This window comes from Pollicipes pollicipes, unplaced genomic scaffold (assembly GCF_011947565.3).
Source record: "Pollicipes pollicipes isolate AB1234 unplaced genomic scaffold, Ppol_2.1 Scaffold_7231;HRSCAF=8579_pilon_pilon_pilon, whole genome shotgun sequence".
NCBI lineage: Eukaryota > Metazoa > Arthropoda > Thecostraca > Pollicipedomorpha > Pollicipedidae > Pollicipes > Pollicipes pollicipes.
Genome location: NW_023597034.1, coordinates 25,548,102 through 25,564,925, shown reverse-complemented (window position 1 = coordinate 25,564,925; position 16,824 = coordinate 25,548,102). Strand labels below are relative to the sequence as shown.

The window sequence follows — 16,824 nt, the reverse complement described above, 5'->3', positions numbered from 1 at the left end:
CCAGAGGTACGGAGCTCGATTTCCCGCGGCGCCCGCCCTTTCCTGCCAGGATTAGAGGCCGGTATTGCGCCATAAACTTAGCTGCTGAGGACAATCGTAAAGCCCCAATGACAGCACGCCCCCCCACCAGCTCCGGCGCCGTGCAGCCGGCGTCGTGCCACGCTCCAGGCGCCGGCTCGTTGGGCGCACCTGCGGCAGCAACGCCACCTACCGCCGCCGCTCCGCACTGCCCGCCGAGTCTGTTTACAGCATTACCATAGTAATGCGGCGCGGCTATCGACATTCGCGTCGGCAGGCGCGCCGTGCGGCCGCCAGTGCGCCGAGGGGGCCCTTGCCCTGCCCGCTGAGCGAGCGAGCCACCCGGCCGACAGCCTGTGACCCCCGGCGCGACGCCTGAGAGCCGCAGCGAGCAGCAGCGTCTGCCACCGCCGACGTCATGGGCTGCGGACAGAGCACCGACTCGGCCTTCTCCAACCGCGGCTCCATCTCCAGCTTGGTGAGCCGAGCGCCGCCCCGGTCGCCGCGGCTGGCCGATGGAGGGTAGGGGGAGGGGGGGGGGGGGGTGAGCGGCGGCTGCCGGGCGGTGGTGAGAGCTGCCATAGCAGGGTGCAGGTTTTGTGGCAACTAATACTCCTGCTATTGAGTTGGGGTGTAGTTTACCATGCGTTCGGAGGGCCACAGCCCCCGCCGAGCTCCGGCTTCCGGCCCCAGGCTGACGCAGCACCAGGCCTGTGTCGGGTGCGGGACCTGAACTCAGGCCTGCGCCACATGACCTTGCCGGTTTGGTTCGAACAGGACGGTGCTGCTGTGCTGCTAAGTTTCTTTCTGCTAAGAACACAATCATCGATGGCTTTATGCAGTTGAACAACACCATAGGTCAGAGCGACTCTGCAGACCGAAAGCTGTTCGTATATATTGAACGTAATGCTCGAAACATCGAACTAATGCAAACAAGTGGCTGAAACAAGGAAAACGTCATCGACAAAAGCATACCAAACTTATTGCGCTATACAAAGCCACCAGTTACAGAGACGTTGCCACGTGCCACGTCGCTAGGCTAGACCACGTAATACACGTAACGGATTGCAGTAAGTCACGTGATGGATACGACGGCCATGAATCAGAAGCTTAAGTTAGTTTGAAATTAGCTCAGCCTCTAAATCCTGCACCGTTTCAGAAACCGTACCCGCAGCAGAGTTCCGTGGAAGACTCGGGTGCAGCGCATGGAAATGGTGTCGGACCTGAGGTGAGTACCTTTGGGTGTATTGTTTTCAATGGCTGCTGTGCCGACCCGCTACGGTTGGTTGGTCTATAATTTTAAAAAAACTAATCGACCGAAATAGCCCACTAACGTATTCACCGCTCAGAGCACATTTTGTAAGGCATTGATTATAACAGAACCATTATGAACAAAATGGCAATCGCTAATGACGCAACTCCGCGAAGTCTATGCACACAAATTAGGCAAAACGAAGTGATCCATTTGACAATCGGAGGGACTTGGCGTTGCCAGGAGTGCTCGGGCGGCGGCGCCTATCGATGACCGTGACAGCGCGCCCCCGACATCGCAGCCGGTGGTGGACCGCGAGACGGTGGAGGAGTACCTGCAGACGGAGCGGGAGATCGGAGAGGCGCGTCGCGCGGACCCGCAAGTGCTCTCCCAGCTGGAGATGAAGACGGAGGCGCTGGACAAGATGACGCAGAAGGTGGAGCGGCTGGAGCGGGAGTATGGTGACCTGCAGGCGCTAGCGTGAGTCTTTCTCTCCTCCCCTGCAGACGGTGGCGTGTCTTCCCCCATGCTTTCGACACTATAGTGAGTCTGTTCCTCTCCTTCCGGCACCGCCATGAGTCTATCCTCTCTCCTGCAGACGCTCGCGTGAGTCTGTTCCTCTTCTTCTGGCACCGCCATGAGTCTATCCCCTCTCCTGCAGACGCTCGCGTGAGTCTGTTCCTCTTCTTCTGGAACCGCCATGAGTCTATCCCCTCTCCTGCAGACGCTCGCGTGAGTCTGTTCCTCTCTTGCGGGCACTGTCATGAGTCTATCCCCTCTCCTGCAGACGCTCGCGTGAGTCTGTTCCTCTTCTTCCGGCACTGTCATGAGTCTATCCTCTGTCCTGCAGACGCTCGCGTGAGTCTGTTCCTCTCTTGCGGGCACTGTCATGAGTCTATCCCCTCTCCTGCAGACGCCTGCGCGAGTCTGTTCCTCTTCTTCCGGCACCGCCATGAGTCTATCCTCTGTCCTGCAGACGCTCGCGTGAGTCTGTTCCTCTCTTGCGGGCACTGTCATGAGTCTATCCCCTCTCCTGCAGACGCCTGCGCGAGTCTGTTCCTCTTCTTCCGGCACCGCCATGAGTCTATCCTCTGTCCTGCAGACGCTCGCGTGAGTCTGTTCCTCTCTTGCGGGCATCGATCATGAGTTTTCCCCTCTCCTGCAGACGCTGGCGTAAGCCTTTTGCCTCCTGCAGGCGTTCACGTGGTCCCTCCCCCCCCCCCTTTGCGGACGCTGACGTCAGTCTGTCACCCTACGCCTTCCTACTGCTGTCATCAGAGCATTCAGGTGAACCCAATTTGAAATTAAGGAATGCGTGCTAAGGCTAACTAGCAAAGAGAAACCAGTTGCAAGCGTATCAAAACCGAATGTGTCGTTTGCTTCATCTGTTTAAAAGTGCTGGGCCATTGAAAGAAGAGTGTTTTCAGCCTTTCTGACAAGGAGTTTAAGAAAATAGGACATACTTGCTGAGCATCGCTTCCGATGTAAGGTATCTGTAGCTGACCAACTCAACTAGCCTCAGTCACCAGCCCCATTAAAACATTGCAGAGAAAAAGAGAAGGCCGATGTCGATCAGCTTGAAAAGCCGGATGTGAAAAAATTCCTAGTCGAACAAGGAAAACTTGAGGAAAAAATGACCAAAGAGCAGGAGGAGTACATTGACGCGTTGCAGAAAAAGGTATAAGACGCACAGCCCACCGTCTGCTCGCTTTGGTATTACTGAGGAATGGTGGGACATCGGGTCTTGTATCTTGCATTTCGTGCCTTGATCGTGTCTTGAATTTGTATTTCGAACGCATCCCGCTCGTACTTCAGAAACGTGGCTCTGGGTTTAATATATTACTCGGCATGCTTTATTTCAGGAAACGTGGATGCTGTATCGCTTCCAGCGCCCAGCCTGGGGAATGCTTGGTAGTTTGCTTGTGTAGCTTAAGTTGTATAATTCGACGGGTTATTATTCTTCATGACGTTTTGGAAGAGACATGCTGCATTCTTATTTTTTGCTCGATGCATATTTTACAGCTCCAGCTCCCGGTGGCATTAGGAGCTTAGTTTGTTGGTTTGGACTGAATTGGTTGTCTTTTTACTAGATCTTAGAGGCCTTTCAAACCATTTAGGACATCAAAATGGAACTAGGCATTGTGTATGACGGTATATAAACATCGTCACCAAAGTGTGCATGACTTAAAAGCTTCAAAAAGTTTGCACGACAAAAACAGTTTAATTTGGCTAGGCCACGAGTATATGTTGTGCATTGGATGCAGCAATTCTTCTCTTCCAAATCTTCTGAAATCAGAAAATAGTTGCAAAGTGGCTCCTTTTATACCAGTGACCTTTGGAAAAAATACTAATGGTCAAGGGAGCAGCAGGTGAACTCCTGAAACTGACGACAAAACAGCTTGCGCGACCTTTAAACGTAGGTAAAAACGACTGTCATCCATCAATAATGGCCGTGATGTCATAAGGTCTAGATCATGCCACGCGAATGTTTTATTTGACACAAAGTAATATTACAAGGCCTTTCACGGTGTCCACTAAAGCCTCCAAAGTTGACCGAGGCTTTTCCTCAGGGACAAAGTTGACCACGTTTGGCCAGTCGCCAGCTGATTTTTCTTTTTCAGCCAAAGTAGCGTGCTCACCCCGGTGCTCTTACCCAGCACCACACTAGCTGTCAACATACCTGCCTTCGATGGTGGGGCAAAACACCACGCCCCCCCCCCCCCCCCTCTTGGGACTCGTGACCGATAGCAGCCTATCACAAGCCCACCGCTATTTCGCTGGACCACGCGGCCCAGGGGATCGCGGACGTCGACAAGACTTTCGCTGTGGCGCTGCTCCTGCGTTAAGATCTTAATTGCACACACCGGCAAAACAAGTTGAGAAGGTCAAGAGCGCTTTACAGATCTAAGCAGCGCACCGTGCGTCAGTTAAGTTTTTATTTAAGAGCCCAGCTCGCCACTAATTGCTTACCAATGAGCCGAGACCTTCCGTCAAACTGGCATTTACAGAACAGATCGTTTGTTGGTCTGCGCTATGTGACGCTGGTTGGTACCTATAGCTGCGCGATTTGATGGTTGGTACCCACCACTGCGCTATGTGATGCTGGCTGGCACCTATCACTGCGCCATGCGATGTTGGTTGGTGCCTATCACTGCGTAATGTTATGCTGATTGTTGCCTATCATGACGCTATGCGATGTTGGTTGGTACCCATCACCGCGCGATGTGATGCTGGTTGGTACCTATCACTGCGCTATGTGATGCTGGTTGGTACCTGTAAGTGATGTCAGATTTTGGCAGACATATGATAACTGCTCAGGCTACCTGGTCCGGTTGACGAATGTTGGCTTGACTTGACGTTACTGACGATTATTTTGTACGATGAAAGCATTTGCTGGCGATGGTTAACGACACCAAAGCGATTTATTAAGCTTATGGGCTGTGGCTAGCGCAGTCGTAAAATCTTTTGGCAACGTTTCACCCAACAATTTTGTGCAGGGCAGTATATTTTGGACGGCATATCCTTGATAAAATCGCAGTGTCAGTCTAATCGTGATCCCCCTCCTTCCCCGCCTTGATTGTTTTTGGCTTCACCGCTGCTCGTTTTGAGCACCGGTGAAGTCATCTATGCAGCGCTAACCTGCTCACCAGAAGTGCCCTAAAAACAACTTTTTCGAGATGCATTTTGTGCGCCGAGTGAATTTCTCCGAGTTATATTTTGGTAAACGCCGACTGATGATGTGTAGGAGCAGCCCTACGAACTGCTTTTTTTCTATTTCAGCGCCTGATGCTGCGCCGCATAAACGGGCATTTCAAAATTTTAAACCACCTCTTTACATAGAGTGGCTTGACCTGTGACTCACAGATATTGTTTTCAAAAGCCCATCAAGCATAACATACAAACTAAGGCTGGCGGCGTTTTTTGTTTATTCATGGGTGCAGCCACTGGGGGGATATGAGCTGTCAAATGTTCCTAGAGTAGCATGCTTTCCTCTCCGATTTTGTATTTAACATGCACAATTGTTCATGCTTTCCCATTGAAATGCCATCTTTTGATCAGATTTTCCGCTCTATATCTCATTTTGACCCCTTCCAACTTTAGTTTGCTCCTCCAATTACAGCTTGTCTCGGTCATCTTTGTGCATTGTGCAAATGTCGTCCGCTAATATGAAATTAGGTGAATAAATATAAAGGTGACGCATAGGGCTACCTTCTCATTTTTGGTTTAGTTCTGCTCTCGCAATTAAGGTATTCAATCGTCACTGACAACAAACATTACTTATAGAGCTTTTACTGCGGAGAAAAGGCAACATTCATATATTCTCGTTCATTGTTTTTAAATGTTGAAGTGCTAAGTCAATCAAGTCAATTAAGTCAAAGTAAGTGTTAATTTCATTTTTCCCATCAATTTCATCGTAACCGTCAGTTTCACTGTCACTCTGTGCATCGCGTAATATCTCCTAGTGTTAAATAATTTGAATAAATTTGGAGAGGAAGTATAGAGCTATCTCATCATTTTGATTTTGTTTTGCTTCAACAAGTTAGGTGTTGAACGATTACTGACCACATTACTTATAGAACTTGCACTGCAGTGAAGAGGTACTACTCACATGTTTGTTACTCATCGCGTTGACATTTTCGCTGTCTTCATCTGAACTTCCAACGTCTAGTAAGTTGTATGCAACCAAATTAAGCTAGAATCTTGTCCCTATGACTTACAAACATAAATCTGGACAGTATGTGTCGCATCCAGACAGCACCAGATAGCTTTCCATTGCACTCGGGATGACAGCTCGTTTTAACAGGATGTTCTGATGCGTCATCGCCAGATCTTCTGCGCCTCCAGCATCAAAGGACTCCGCGGCTTACTCCTTTGTATGGAGGGGCCGTGCTTGATTAGCGGGTGACAGCTCGATAGTTTACGCCAGACACGGACTTGTATGCGGCGACAAAACCACTGAGAGTAGTTTTCTCAAAGGACTTCCAAGAACGTTAAATGAGCAAAAATGTCTTGAGCTCCTGGCTTTTCGGCGTTGAGAGCCTAAGATGCCATTCACGAGGTCATTACCAACGCTACCAACCTGCATACAGCTTAAGCGATCCCCTACCTTTGGATATTAGCCTGCTCCGTCGCTCGCAACGCCGTCACGAACACAAGCGGCTGTACAATATCCGTGTCCTTCGATAGAAAAGATGGGGACCAGTCGGACACGAAAAAGGCGCTGGTTGCCATCAAGCGGGGTGCTCGCGCCAGCACGGCTGAGGAGGAACGGGTGGCCGGGTGCAATAACAAGGTTCGACAGTGTTGGTTGGCGGTGGCCGCTGCTCCTATCGCCGGCTTGTGAACTTACCGTGTGCGCCCTGTACATAGGATGACGTGATTTTATAGATGTCGCCGCTGGCTGGCCAGCTTTATATAGACGCAGATGCTCGCTTATATACTGCCTACGCAGGCGTTTTTTACTTTTTTAGGGATGTTGTTTTTTGACGCTAGGTCCCGGAAGATGAACTAAATGCATGAGCGATGCTGCATGGTCCCATCCAGGAATCCTTTTGTATTTTTCTATGCATGATTTGATGTCGGTTGGGGGCGGCTTGGTGTGAGACTGATGCATGTCTCTGGCGGATGTCAAAAAAGTGATGGGTCTTCCTCAAGCGTGTTTTTGAAGTCACTGTGGAAGGATTTCACGGTCGCAAAGCGTGTCTTTCCGCACGCGTGCACCTTTAACACCGCCTCGGAATCATCTCACTTGGAATCTTTGCACGTCAAAATAGTTATTGCATCCTCGCATGTGAATCGTAAATGAACTTTGCTTGAGTTTGATAGACGCCGGGGACCAATACCTTGATCTATTTCTGTCAGCACGTTGGTTCCGTTTTGTGCTGGAAATGTAAAACTTATCAGCAAAAAAGAGTTTGTACGATGTTACAGTTCAAAGAAATATATGTTCAAATTGATCTCGAACTTCACGTTGTTATTCTACACTCATCAGTTGCGTTGTAAACATCATAAATATTGTCATGATAAATGCATCTGTTATTTCGACGTCTTCTGCTCATGTCGCACCATGTCCCTCTCCGCATACGTGGAGGAAGTGTTGTCTATATTTAGCTGATCTGAACCAAGGTTTTGCTCTCTCTCTCTCTGGGTAACTGGATGCCCTCCTGCGCAATGTGCGTGCAGGAGATAGCGAAACAGGCACGTGACGAGGCTGTGAGGCAGAAGGAGAACATCCAGAAGGAGGTGGACCAGCTGCAAAGCAAGGCGGCTAGGCTGCAGAACCTGTACACCAAACAAGACGCCCTCCTAAGTACGCACAGGTCATCTGCCGTGGCCTGAACATACGCCATGCTACGGAATGGTGTTGATGGCAGTGTTCACTATGACTAGGGTCTAAAACGCCTGTTGGAATTAAGACCAAATGACTGTCTTTATTTTGTCTCGTAAGTCAACGTCTCCTCTCGTATGCTATGATAGTATATTAATATTGATCAGCAATGCATGAGAATCATGTTGAGCTGGTTGGCCCGACTAAAGTAAGGTAATGCTCTGTTTGGTAGCTCTCTTCACGAGTTGCAGTTTTTCACAAAATGCCGAGACAAAATAAAAAAGCCCGCAAAATGCCACAACATCCAAAATGCCTTAGTAACCTGAAGCCCCAGGCCGCTCGGATAGAGCAGTTCTATGTTTCAGGGGACCTCAGACCACCGTGTGACCGCTCTGTGCTTACGTTTAGTGTAGCAGGCCAACCCGTGAGGTTAGAATGTGGTGCAGTTCTGCCAGCATGTGCTGCTGACTGAGAGCATTCTGAGGTGCCGTCACATAAATTACGTCATAATTTTGTGTCATTTTTGAAACGTATTTCCCTTCTGGTTACGCACTGGTTGCGTTTGGCAGAGACTCCTGAACTGTGTCATATTAGACGTAATTTCCCAAAAAGGAACTTACGATTAGCCCCTCATTTAGCTGCAAGTGCGAAACAAAAGAAGAGTGTTGCTTTTGATGGGAGGAAGCCAACGGCAATAAGATTTTAAAACGTCTTGAAATGATCCACATGGTTGGCGACCACGCCCGACCGCAACGATACACTGCCTTCCTGTCACCCTTCGGTTACTCGCCATAAACCCTATTCTCTCCCGCCTTTCATGCGTGACGTAATATCTGGACGGTCCCTACCGACTTTCCATAACCGTTGCCGGAGACTTCCCATAGCTGTAGGCCAACGCCCGGCATGCCTGGGTGCACTGCGGTACAGCCTAGTCAGCTGCGGGTGTTATGCAAGTCCGCACTGCTCAACTGTACTACGGTGCAGCCTAGCTGGCTCCTAGAGTGAATGCCGCGTGCGTGAGCTCTCCCGTTTATCCCGCTTCACTCGCCTGTGCCGGACGAGTCTGCGCTGCATAACAGTCCCATCGTGCGAACACATGCAATGAATGTAGGTGAACACTAGTGAGGTGAAAAGGCGGGCTTGGTCAGGTTATTCGTTCTGGAACTAATATCTGTAGGACCATAATGTCATTCCGAAGCATCGCACCATTGCAATGGTTGTCAAGACGTAACAGGTCTAGCAACGGCCCTAGTCATCTGCAAGAAAACATGCTGCTGGCATTCATCGCAAATTTGATTGTCGCTGGCTGAGTTCAGTGTACAGTTTATCTGTTTGGCTGTTGTTTCCACCCCGCTCATGCCAGTGGCCGGTTGGTGTGACTTATTTCGTTTTCGAACCCGTAGTGAAGAAGTTCGGGATACCTTACAGCGACATGAGTCTCAGTGACGCTTGCTCTGTTATGCAATGCCGTACAGGGAATAGTTGGTGTCGTCACATTCGTGCAAAGGACGTGGTCTTGTCCTTGGGCTTTTCCTTTCAGGTATGGCTGTTGGAATGATAGTCGTCACTCTCAACCCGACTTATGCGAAGGGGATGACCCATTGTAATGTAATTGATGCAACGAATGTAATAATCACAACGGCCCCCGCAGTGCATTGCAGCCGACTCAGCAGTAAATAATAATTTCGACTGATTCTTAGTATATTCTCTCCAATCTTGAAGTCAGCTGCCCTTTCCTCCAAAAAGGTGAATCACAAACCGCTTCTTTGCAATGTCCCGGATGCGCAAGCATCGCCATGAATGAGAACATGAATCAACAGTAGCGTTGATTCTCGCGCACTAACGACGCTCCGCCCACGCTAGGCAACCGTGCCTGAATGCGACTCAGTCGCAGCAGCAGCTGACTGGGTCCTGTATGGTACTATATGGTCCTGCAGAGCTCGTTCGTCCGGTTCAAAGCTGTACCACACCACACTTCCCTCCCGGCACCGCAAGGTGCTCCGCGCTTACGACCACTAGAGGAGTTCCATAACTGGACCTGTTCTCCGAGACCCCTTGTCGTAGGTCAACTGACACCCACTCCTCGCTGTCTGTCGCCAAAACAGAGCGCCGACAGACCTCAGCACTGAGAACGGTAACCTCCCTTTGATAATTTCCACATTCACACGTGACTTTCTCCATTCCGACTTTCTCCATTCCATGTCATCGATAAGATTTTCGACCGTTGGCTGAACAGAACTTGTCCGAGGTTCGAAACCCAGAGGGTTGTTAGAGGAGACATCTGTCTTCTGATGCATAAGTACTTACCTATGCACCACGCACGAATCGGTCCGCTTTCTCGTTTCCATCAATTTTTCAGAGCCGGCTGCGACATCGATGTGCCGCAGATGAGGAGCATGATTTGAATACTGGGTCGGGCGGGAGCTCTGTGGCTTGGCTCGAACATTTAGTGCTCGAAGAGACTGTTGCACAATGGGTTAAGCCGGCGGCACATCAGATCACATGGCAGATGCAACCATGCAGCCAGCCCAGCCGCTTCCCTCCCTTGTGTATCCTGTAACCGCTTCCCGTATGTTGTGCGACAGAGAAGCATGTCAAAAAGCGGAGAAACAGCAGCGAGAGGAATGTCGCTGCTGCATTTGCCCAGCTCCTCAATGTCGTTGATGAAGCGTAAGCCATACCAACTGGACACGCTTGTGGGCGGTACAGAATGACTCAACATCATACAAGACTTTACCGACCGAACTTGAAATAGAAACCAACTATACGCTCTCTGGCAAACAATCGGCAACAACATAAACACCACAAAAGAACCAGATATACAACATTCTCCCAAAATATGTAATGAGGCGGCACTTTTAAAAAGCGCTTAGGTTACATAATTATGTGTAAATAAACGCTCTATATCGTGTAGCACCAGGCAAAAATCAAATAATACGTCTTCTTGTGGCCTTTTAGACCTGCTAGCTCGAAACATTGCTGCGTTATCAGTGATGTTTGATACCAGGAAGCAATATTTGGGAGCTACCCAACTGGTCTTTCCTTATCTGAACCGGCTTTTTCCAAAGCCTTAACTACCAATCTAATGGTCATATTGACTGCCAGCCCGGGCAGCAGTGACGTCCGGGTTTTTCTGTTCAGAAAGAATAGCAAATGCGGAAAAACAATCAAGTTAGACAATTTGTCACACCGTTGTGGAAAAAGTGTGTTTGATTGAATAAGTGATATAATCCATCGTTTTAGGTAAAATATTCGGCGGAGAGTACGGAAGTGACTTAGAAAACAAACTGGAGGAGGAGCTGGACGCCCTGGAGGCTCAGAAGGCCCGAATCATGGAGGCCAACTTCAAGGTAACTATGCAGCTGTCAGCAACAGTCAGGCATGGGTTGAACGCAGTTTTGTTGGGTGGTGCAACTGTTTGATGATGGGGGCTGCGTCCGCATAGTACATCACTCGATTACCTGGTAAACAATTTCTTGGCACACAGGCTGATTACCTGGTAAACAATGTCTTGGCATTACATGCCCTGTAGTAATGATTACTTACAGCACCACATAAGTGGCAAATTGGCATCGCTATTGTCTTCCCAAAGGAATGCTCATTTTACGCATTGTGTGCCGGCTGCGCCCTCATTCCGCAAAATAATGAGATTGCCGATCATATTACGCGTTTATCTACCGGCGCGCTTCGTTGTCAGTAAGCGCCACGCACAGCAAAGTCACCATATCCCAGTCAACCTCAGTTACGCTGTAATGACAATAGCTGCTTCGTTAAATATCGATGCACGTCGAAGCTGCGGCTGCGGCCACTGTCCGTCTTAGGTGTTGTGACGAGGACAAAGGAACATTCGATACGCGTCAAACCGCTGTGCCAATGTATCATTTCGAGACGTAATGGACAAGCGTCAGTCTGTTGTAAAACAGAATGAGCATATTTTTAAGCAGTGCAGAAAGACAAAATAATGAACAAAGAATGGGCATGGCAAATATGCATTAGGCAACAAAGATGCTCTCTGATTCATTTTAGGCTGACTCCCTAGTCAACAAATCATCATGTAGGGAGCTAAGTCCTGAATTCCGTGCTTCTATGCCAAAAAATCAGGTGGAAAATGAATATTTTACTGTTCTAAGATGACATGATCTCCGGATGATCCTTTAGATCCACCCTCTCCCCTATCCCACTTGCTTACGCTGGACCAAGGCTATCTAACGACGTAGAACCGTCCGGTCTGAAAACGTGGCAACATCGAGCTTGCGTGAGAATAGAGGTAGAAGTAGTCTGGAAGCAAAGCTTGCGTGATGTCAGGTGCACCACACTTGATGACATCACTGGAGAGGAAACTGCTCATTTATTAAGCTGACTGCTACACAACCCATCATATTGAATGGTGGATATGCTTTGGTCATAAGCATCTTTAATTACAAAAAATAAAATTTAACATCCAACACATTGAGCTATATAAATGCCAACATTTATTAAAGAAGACGTGAACAAAAAATCCCTCGGACAAGCCTCAGTTATGGCAACCGTAACGTCATGGACACCATATTTGATGACATCAGTGAAGAGGAAACTGCTCATTTAGTCAGGTGACCGCTGTACCGTCCATTCGTTTGAATGGTGGTTATGTTTTTGGTAGCGTGCGGACGGTGGTTCCCGGTTGGAATGCGTAGCAGCCGTGATACGTAATGCGCTACAAAAGCCGCATGATATATAACTCCGAGTTATGTGTACCCCCGGGAAAAATACAAAATTATGGTGAGGCTTAACTATTCCAGGATTCAATTTCCCTTCCAAAATAGTTTTTGCATGCGAAAACTGTGAGCCATTTACACAGAGTCCAACCGGGAACTACCGTCCGCACCACCACCAAAACACACCCGCCATTCGGGCAAATAGGCTGCACAGCAGTCAGCTGACTCATGAGCAGTATCCTCTCCACTGATGTCATCCAATATGGTGTACATGACGTCATGCAGGCTTTGTGTCCAGCCTATATATTTTTTTCACGCAGCTCGATGTTGCCACTTTTTGATAGTATTGGATGATACGGATGGCGTCCTCTGACCTGGACCCTCACCCTTCCCAGGAAGCCGGTGGGTCCGAGAACCGCTGAGCCTGGTTCGGCGAGCTGTCCTGAACTTTGACAATAGTGGGAATTACAACCGCAGAACATTCCGCGCATAGTTGCACGGTGACACGTAGCCCACAGCTTGGTACACCTGTAATTCCCATTACTATCGGGCATATGGCGTAGTTTCCCCAAATTAAATATCAACAGCTTTGGCAGGCATTGAGGGCTTTTTTGTTAGACTGTCATTTACTGCAAAAGGCTTTAAGCGTGTTGCTATAGCGTGACATATGAACCCAAGTCTGGGAGTCATGCAGGTCGATGCTGACAGGCACACCGCAAGGTAGAGTCCGGTTGATTCTTTTCGTATAGAGAGTGCATGTTGATTTTTCAGTTCTGAGAACATCTATGAATTCGTGCGATCGTTTGCGTCCGCTGGACGGACGGGAGCAGCTCGCTCCGACCTGTGACGTCATACCATGAATTAGGCTTGAGCCCAGGCGTCTGGACTCGGAAGCCGCCGCGCCGCAGGTCCGGCACTGACGGCCGCCTTTCTCGACAGTGGCGCCATGCGCAGATGATGATGGAGTTCGCCTGCAGGCAGCGTGGCCGTGGCTGTGCAGAAGTGCAGGACCTGCCCGATATCCCAGACACGTGAGCAGCGCCCCCCTGGCGTGCCGTGCCGCGCAATGACACCTGTGATGCCACGCAGCCATTAGTCGCTCGCACATCAACTGTACTCGCCCGTGAGCACAGTTGATTGATGGCAACGCTCTGAACCATTGTTGGTGCTTACTTTTTGGTCGATGAAGGTTTGATGACCTGGCGCACGTATGGTTGGTTGCAATGGTGCATTGCTTTTAAAGTCGCTTTATAATATATATAAAGAAAGAGAGAGAGAGAGAGAGAGAGAGAGAGCGAGAGAGAGAGAGAGAGAGAGAGAGAGAGAGAGAGAAGAGAGAGAGAGAGGAGAGAGAGAGAGAGAGAAGAGAGAGAGAGAGAGAGAGAGAGAGAGGAGAGAGAGAGAGAGAGAGAGAGAGATATATATATATATATATTATATATATATATATATATATATATATATTTTCATACATTCAGTCCATTGCCTGCTTAAGGAGACAGGGTACGTTCGTCGGCTTGGCAGGAGCCTGGAGGTCCGTTACACGATGGCGGCCGAGGCTAGGAACAACCTAGTAGCCGCCTCCCAGAACATCGAGGGCGCTCACCGCTATCTCAGCAACGTGGAGTTCCCGTACTGCAACCCGGATGAAGTGGACACCCTCAACAAGGTAAGGCGCCACCGCTATTTCAGTGGCATTGAGTTCCCCTACTGTAACCCTGACGAAGTGGACATCCTCAGCAAGGTAAGGCGCCAACGTTATTGCAGTGACGCGGGCTTCCATTCTGGCATTTTGAGTTCAAAATTATTTTGCTGAGTTATCGGCTTTAAACATACCAGGAGGTAACGGGAAAACGACGTTTCCGAGCAGGCATTCGTCACATCGACAGGTACTTTCACGTTTCAAGCTGTGCATGTGATCCACGATTGGAGGTCTCCAATGCAACGAGTGAGTCCTTTGTCCGAATTGACATCATTTTATGCAATGTTGCGAAAACTTTAAAGCTCATAACCTTGACATTCACGATGCATGACTTTTTCTCAAGGTTCATCGGTGACATTTTACTTAAACGTGGTAAATGACGCTTAGTTCTCACCGTAAATGCACTCCAAAGGGGGTGGTTCTGGCTTATTTTTTATCGCTATCATTTTACAGTCCCGTACTGTCGGGCTAGCCTGATTGCTAATTGGTCAGGGTCACCCAAGTTCAAGGTAAGGTTCAACTTTTGTCTTGGTCTTTGCAAGGTGGCCAGACATGGCCTTTTTAATTGCATACAATAGTCGCTCTCACGAAGGATTACGGTGCAAAGTTTTTTAATTTCAGTGTTTTTATTCTGACCGCGCACCTTTTGTCAGCGACTTCCGGCTAAAAATGTGTCGCAGAGATTAAAATCATGTTTGACACACAATTTGATAAAATCGCGGTTGGCTGGTTATAAGCAAGATCGTATTTATGATATGACGCTAGATCTCTTCCTATCAGTTTTTTGAAAACTTATTAATAAAAGCACCACAAAATACCAACATTCGGTGGTAATTTTGACATTCTGACGCAGGCGCGACAAAGCAAGCTCAGTTGTTCTGGCAACATTCCTGCTCATAAATATGCAGTAGTTGCAGAACCTGCTTAGAGTTTTCAGAGCTTGCTGACAGCACCTACAAGGCTTGCCTGCAATACTCACATGGCTTCCTTACAGTACCTACAGAGCTTACGCGGCTACACAGGTTAACGTGATCCAAGATGAATGATTATGAATGACATGATCTTGAGTCCGCCTTGCCCCACACAGCACCGCTGTAAAACAATAATATGGCAGCCGGCCATCCACGCCTTCACCGATGCGCATCGCTGACTGCCAGGCATAGTATTTTCCTACAATTTGGGTGAACTAGAGTCATGGGCTGAAGAAATATCTATAAATGGTCTCGTTTAATACAACAAGCTTATGTTTAGTTTGACACATGTGGTCTTCATCTTACATGTCAATGGAGTTGTATAAAACAACGTTCTCCTTGTCAGTGTTCAGAATATACTAAGATTTCACAGAAACATTTTGAAAAGTTTAAAAAACTTGTAGTGCCTTAAAAGGAGCGTTTCACATTTGTATGAGGCTTTTAACTGAAAAAACCATCTTAAAAATCATTCGGTAAACTTCACAGCCTTGTCTTTCTTAAGGCCTTAACACGCGCTCGGGTTGGGAGGGGGTCAGATTGAGCCCACCCCCAAAAGGTTTTTCCACAGTGCTTTCCGAACCGTATCGTATCCGTGCCAAAATTGGCCTAGCTGTAGGCAATCGAATAGCAGATCGCTTGACTTAAAAATTTAGATGCACCTTGTAATGTCACTGACCTATGGCAGGTCAAAGTTAGGCCATGGTTTCAGCGAAGGCAATTTCTAGGGAATCGTTCAATCTGATGCAGCAACGGAGTGTTTGAAAAAGCCATACATCTCTGAGATGCTTTCTTAGGCAACCCAAATTGTTGAATGAGCAAATTACGTTGCACTAAGTTCAGGTATGAAGGTCAGACCAAGGTAACCAGCTTGCTTTATGACTCCAGGGCTTGCTGTATGGGATACTTTCTGGTGCTCATTTCGAATTTATTGATAGCAGGAACCGCATTAGATATCTTCCATTGACTATTTAGAGGTCAGGATAAGTCATTGACCTAAGATGACACAGGTCGACATTTTGTTTTTAGGAACATAGTCCCTAGCGTAATCTTTGTCGCTTATTCAAATGCAAATGCAATTCAACGCTTATTCAGAGCAGTCTTGTACATTTCTGGTCGCCATGACCTTCAAAGGGTCAAACAAGGTCACTTACCGTAAATGAGCTTGTGACCTTTTGCTTAGAAACAGTTATCTAGGTTCTGGGGCACTATGAAGGCCAACCTGGAATTTGACCTTGTTTGACCTTATTTCACCTGAAGGTCATGACTTAGAAACCTCATACTTTGATCTAAGCGAGTTTATGTACAGATATATACCCTGTAAATTTGGTATTTCTAGCTTTCTTAGTTCTCGAGATCTCAGTGGGTTCAAATTGACCCCCACCCGAGCGAAGGGTGTCTTGCCGGCCACCCGGTCCCTATTTAACTCTTTCATTTCCGAGCGGTGCGCCCATGGAGATATGTAGACTTTTTCGTACCGGCTATATCAAGGTCACCCAGACATCTATGATATTGAAATAATGTTGTTCAAATCCCGCCGTTTTATTGGCGACGCGGTGACCAAGGCAAAAAACCGTTGAGTCGTTCAAATTTCGCGTTCGTGACCGCGATTTCTGGATGCAACGGCCGTCAGCTGGCTTTCAATCAATGTTGTGCAAGGTATGATAACACAATCAAACGCTGGTGCACTGAGGAGCATACCTAATAAATAGATAACTTGTGTTGTCTAGAGTAGTCTTTTCCACTTAAAATTATACTTATAGTCACAAGCCAGCTAACTTCATCATATCTGATGCTTGCTTCAGTATATTCAAATGTGGAACATTCTCTTTAATTCATCGTGAAAACAGCTGATTCGAATA

General features: G+C 48.0%; 1 protein-coding gene across 1 annotated transcript; it reads left to right on the top strand.

Annotated features, from left to right (window-relative positions):
* The first annotated feature begins 390 nt into the window (after positions 1-390).
* On the top strand, positions 391-12,714 carry LOC119109891 (uncharacterized). The gene is made up of 7 exons (XM_037233642.1): positions 391-496; positions 1,178-1,246; positions 1,572-1,750; positions 6,458-6,563; positions 7,454-7,580; positions 10,842-10,948; positions 12,688-12,714. The coding sequence occupies exons 1-7, from the start codon at positions 437-439 to the stop codon at positions 12,712-12,714; spliced, it is 675 nt and encodes a 224-aa protein (XP_037089537.1). The 5' UTR covers positions 391-436.
* The last annotated feature ends 4,110 nt before the right edge of the window (positions 12,715-16,824 follow it).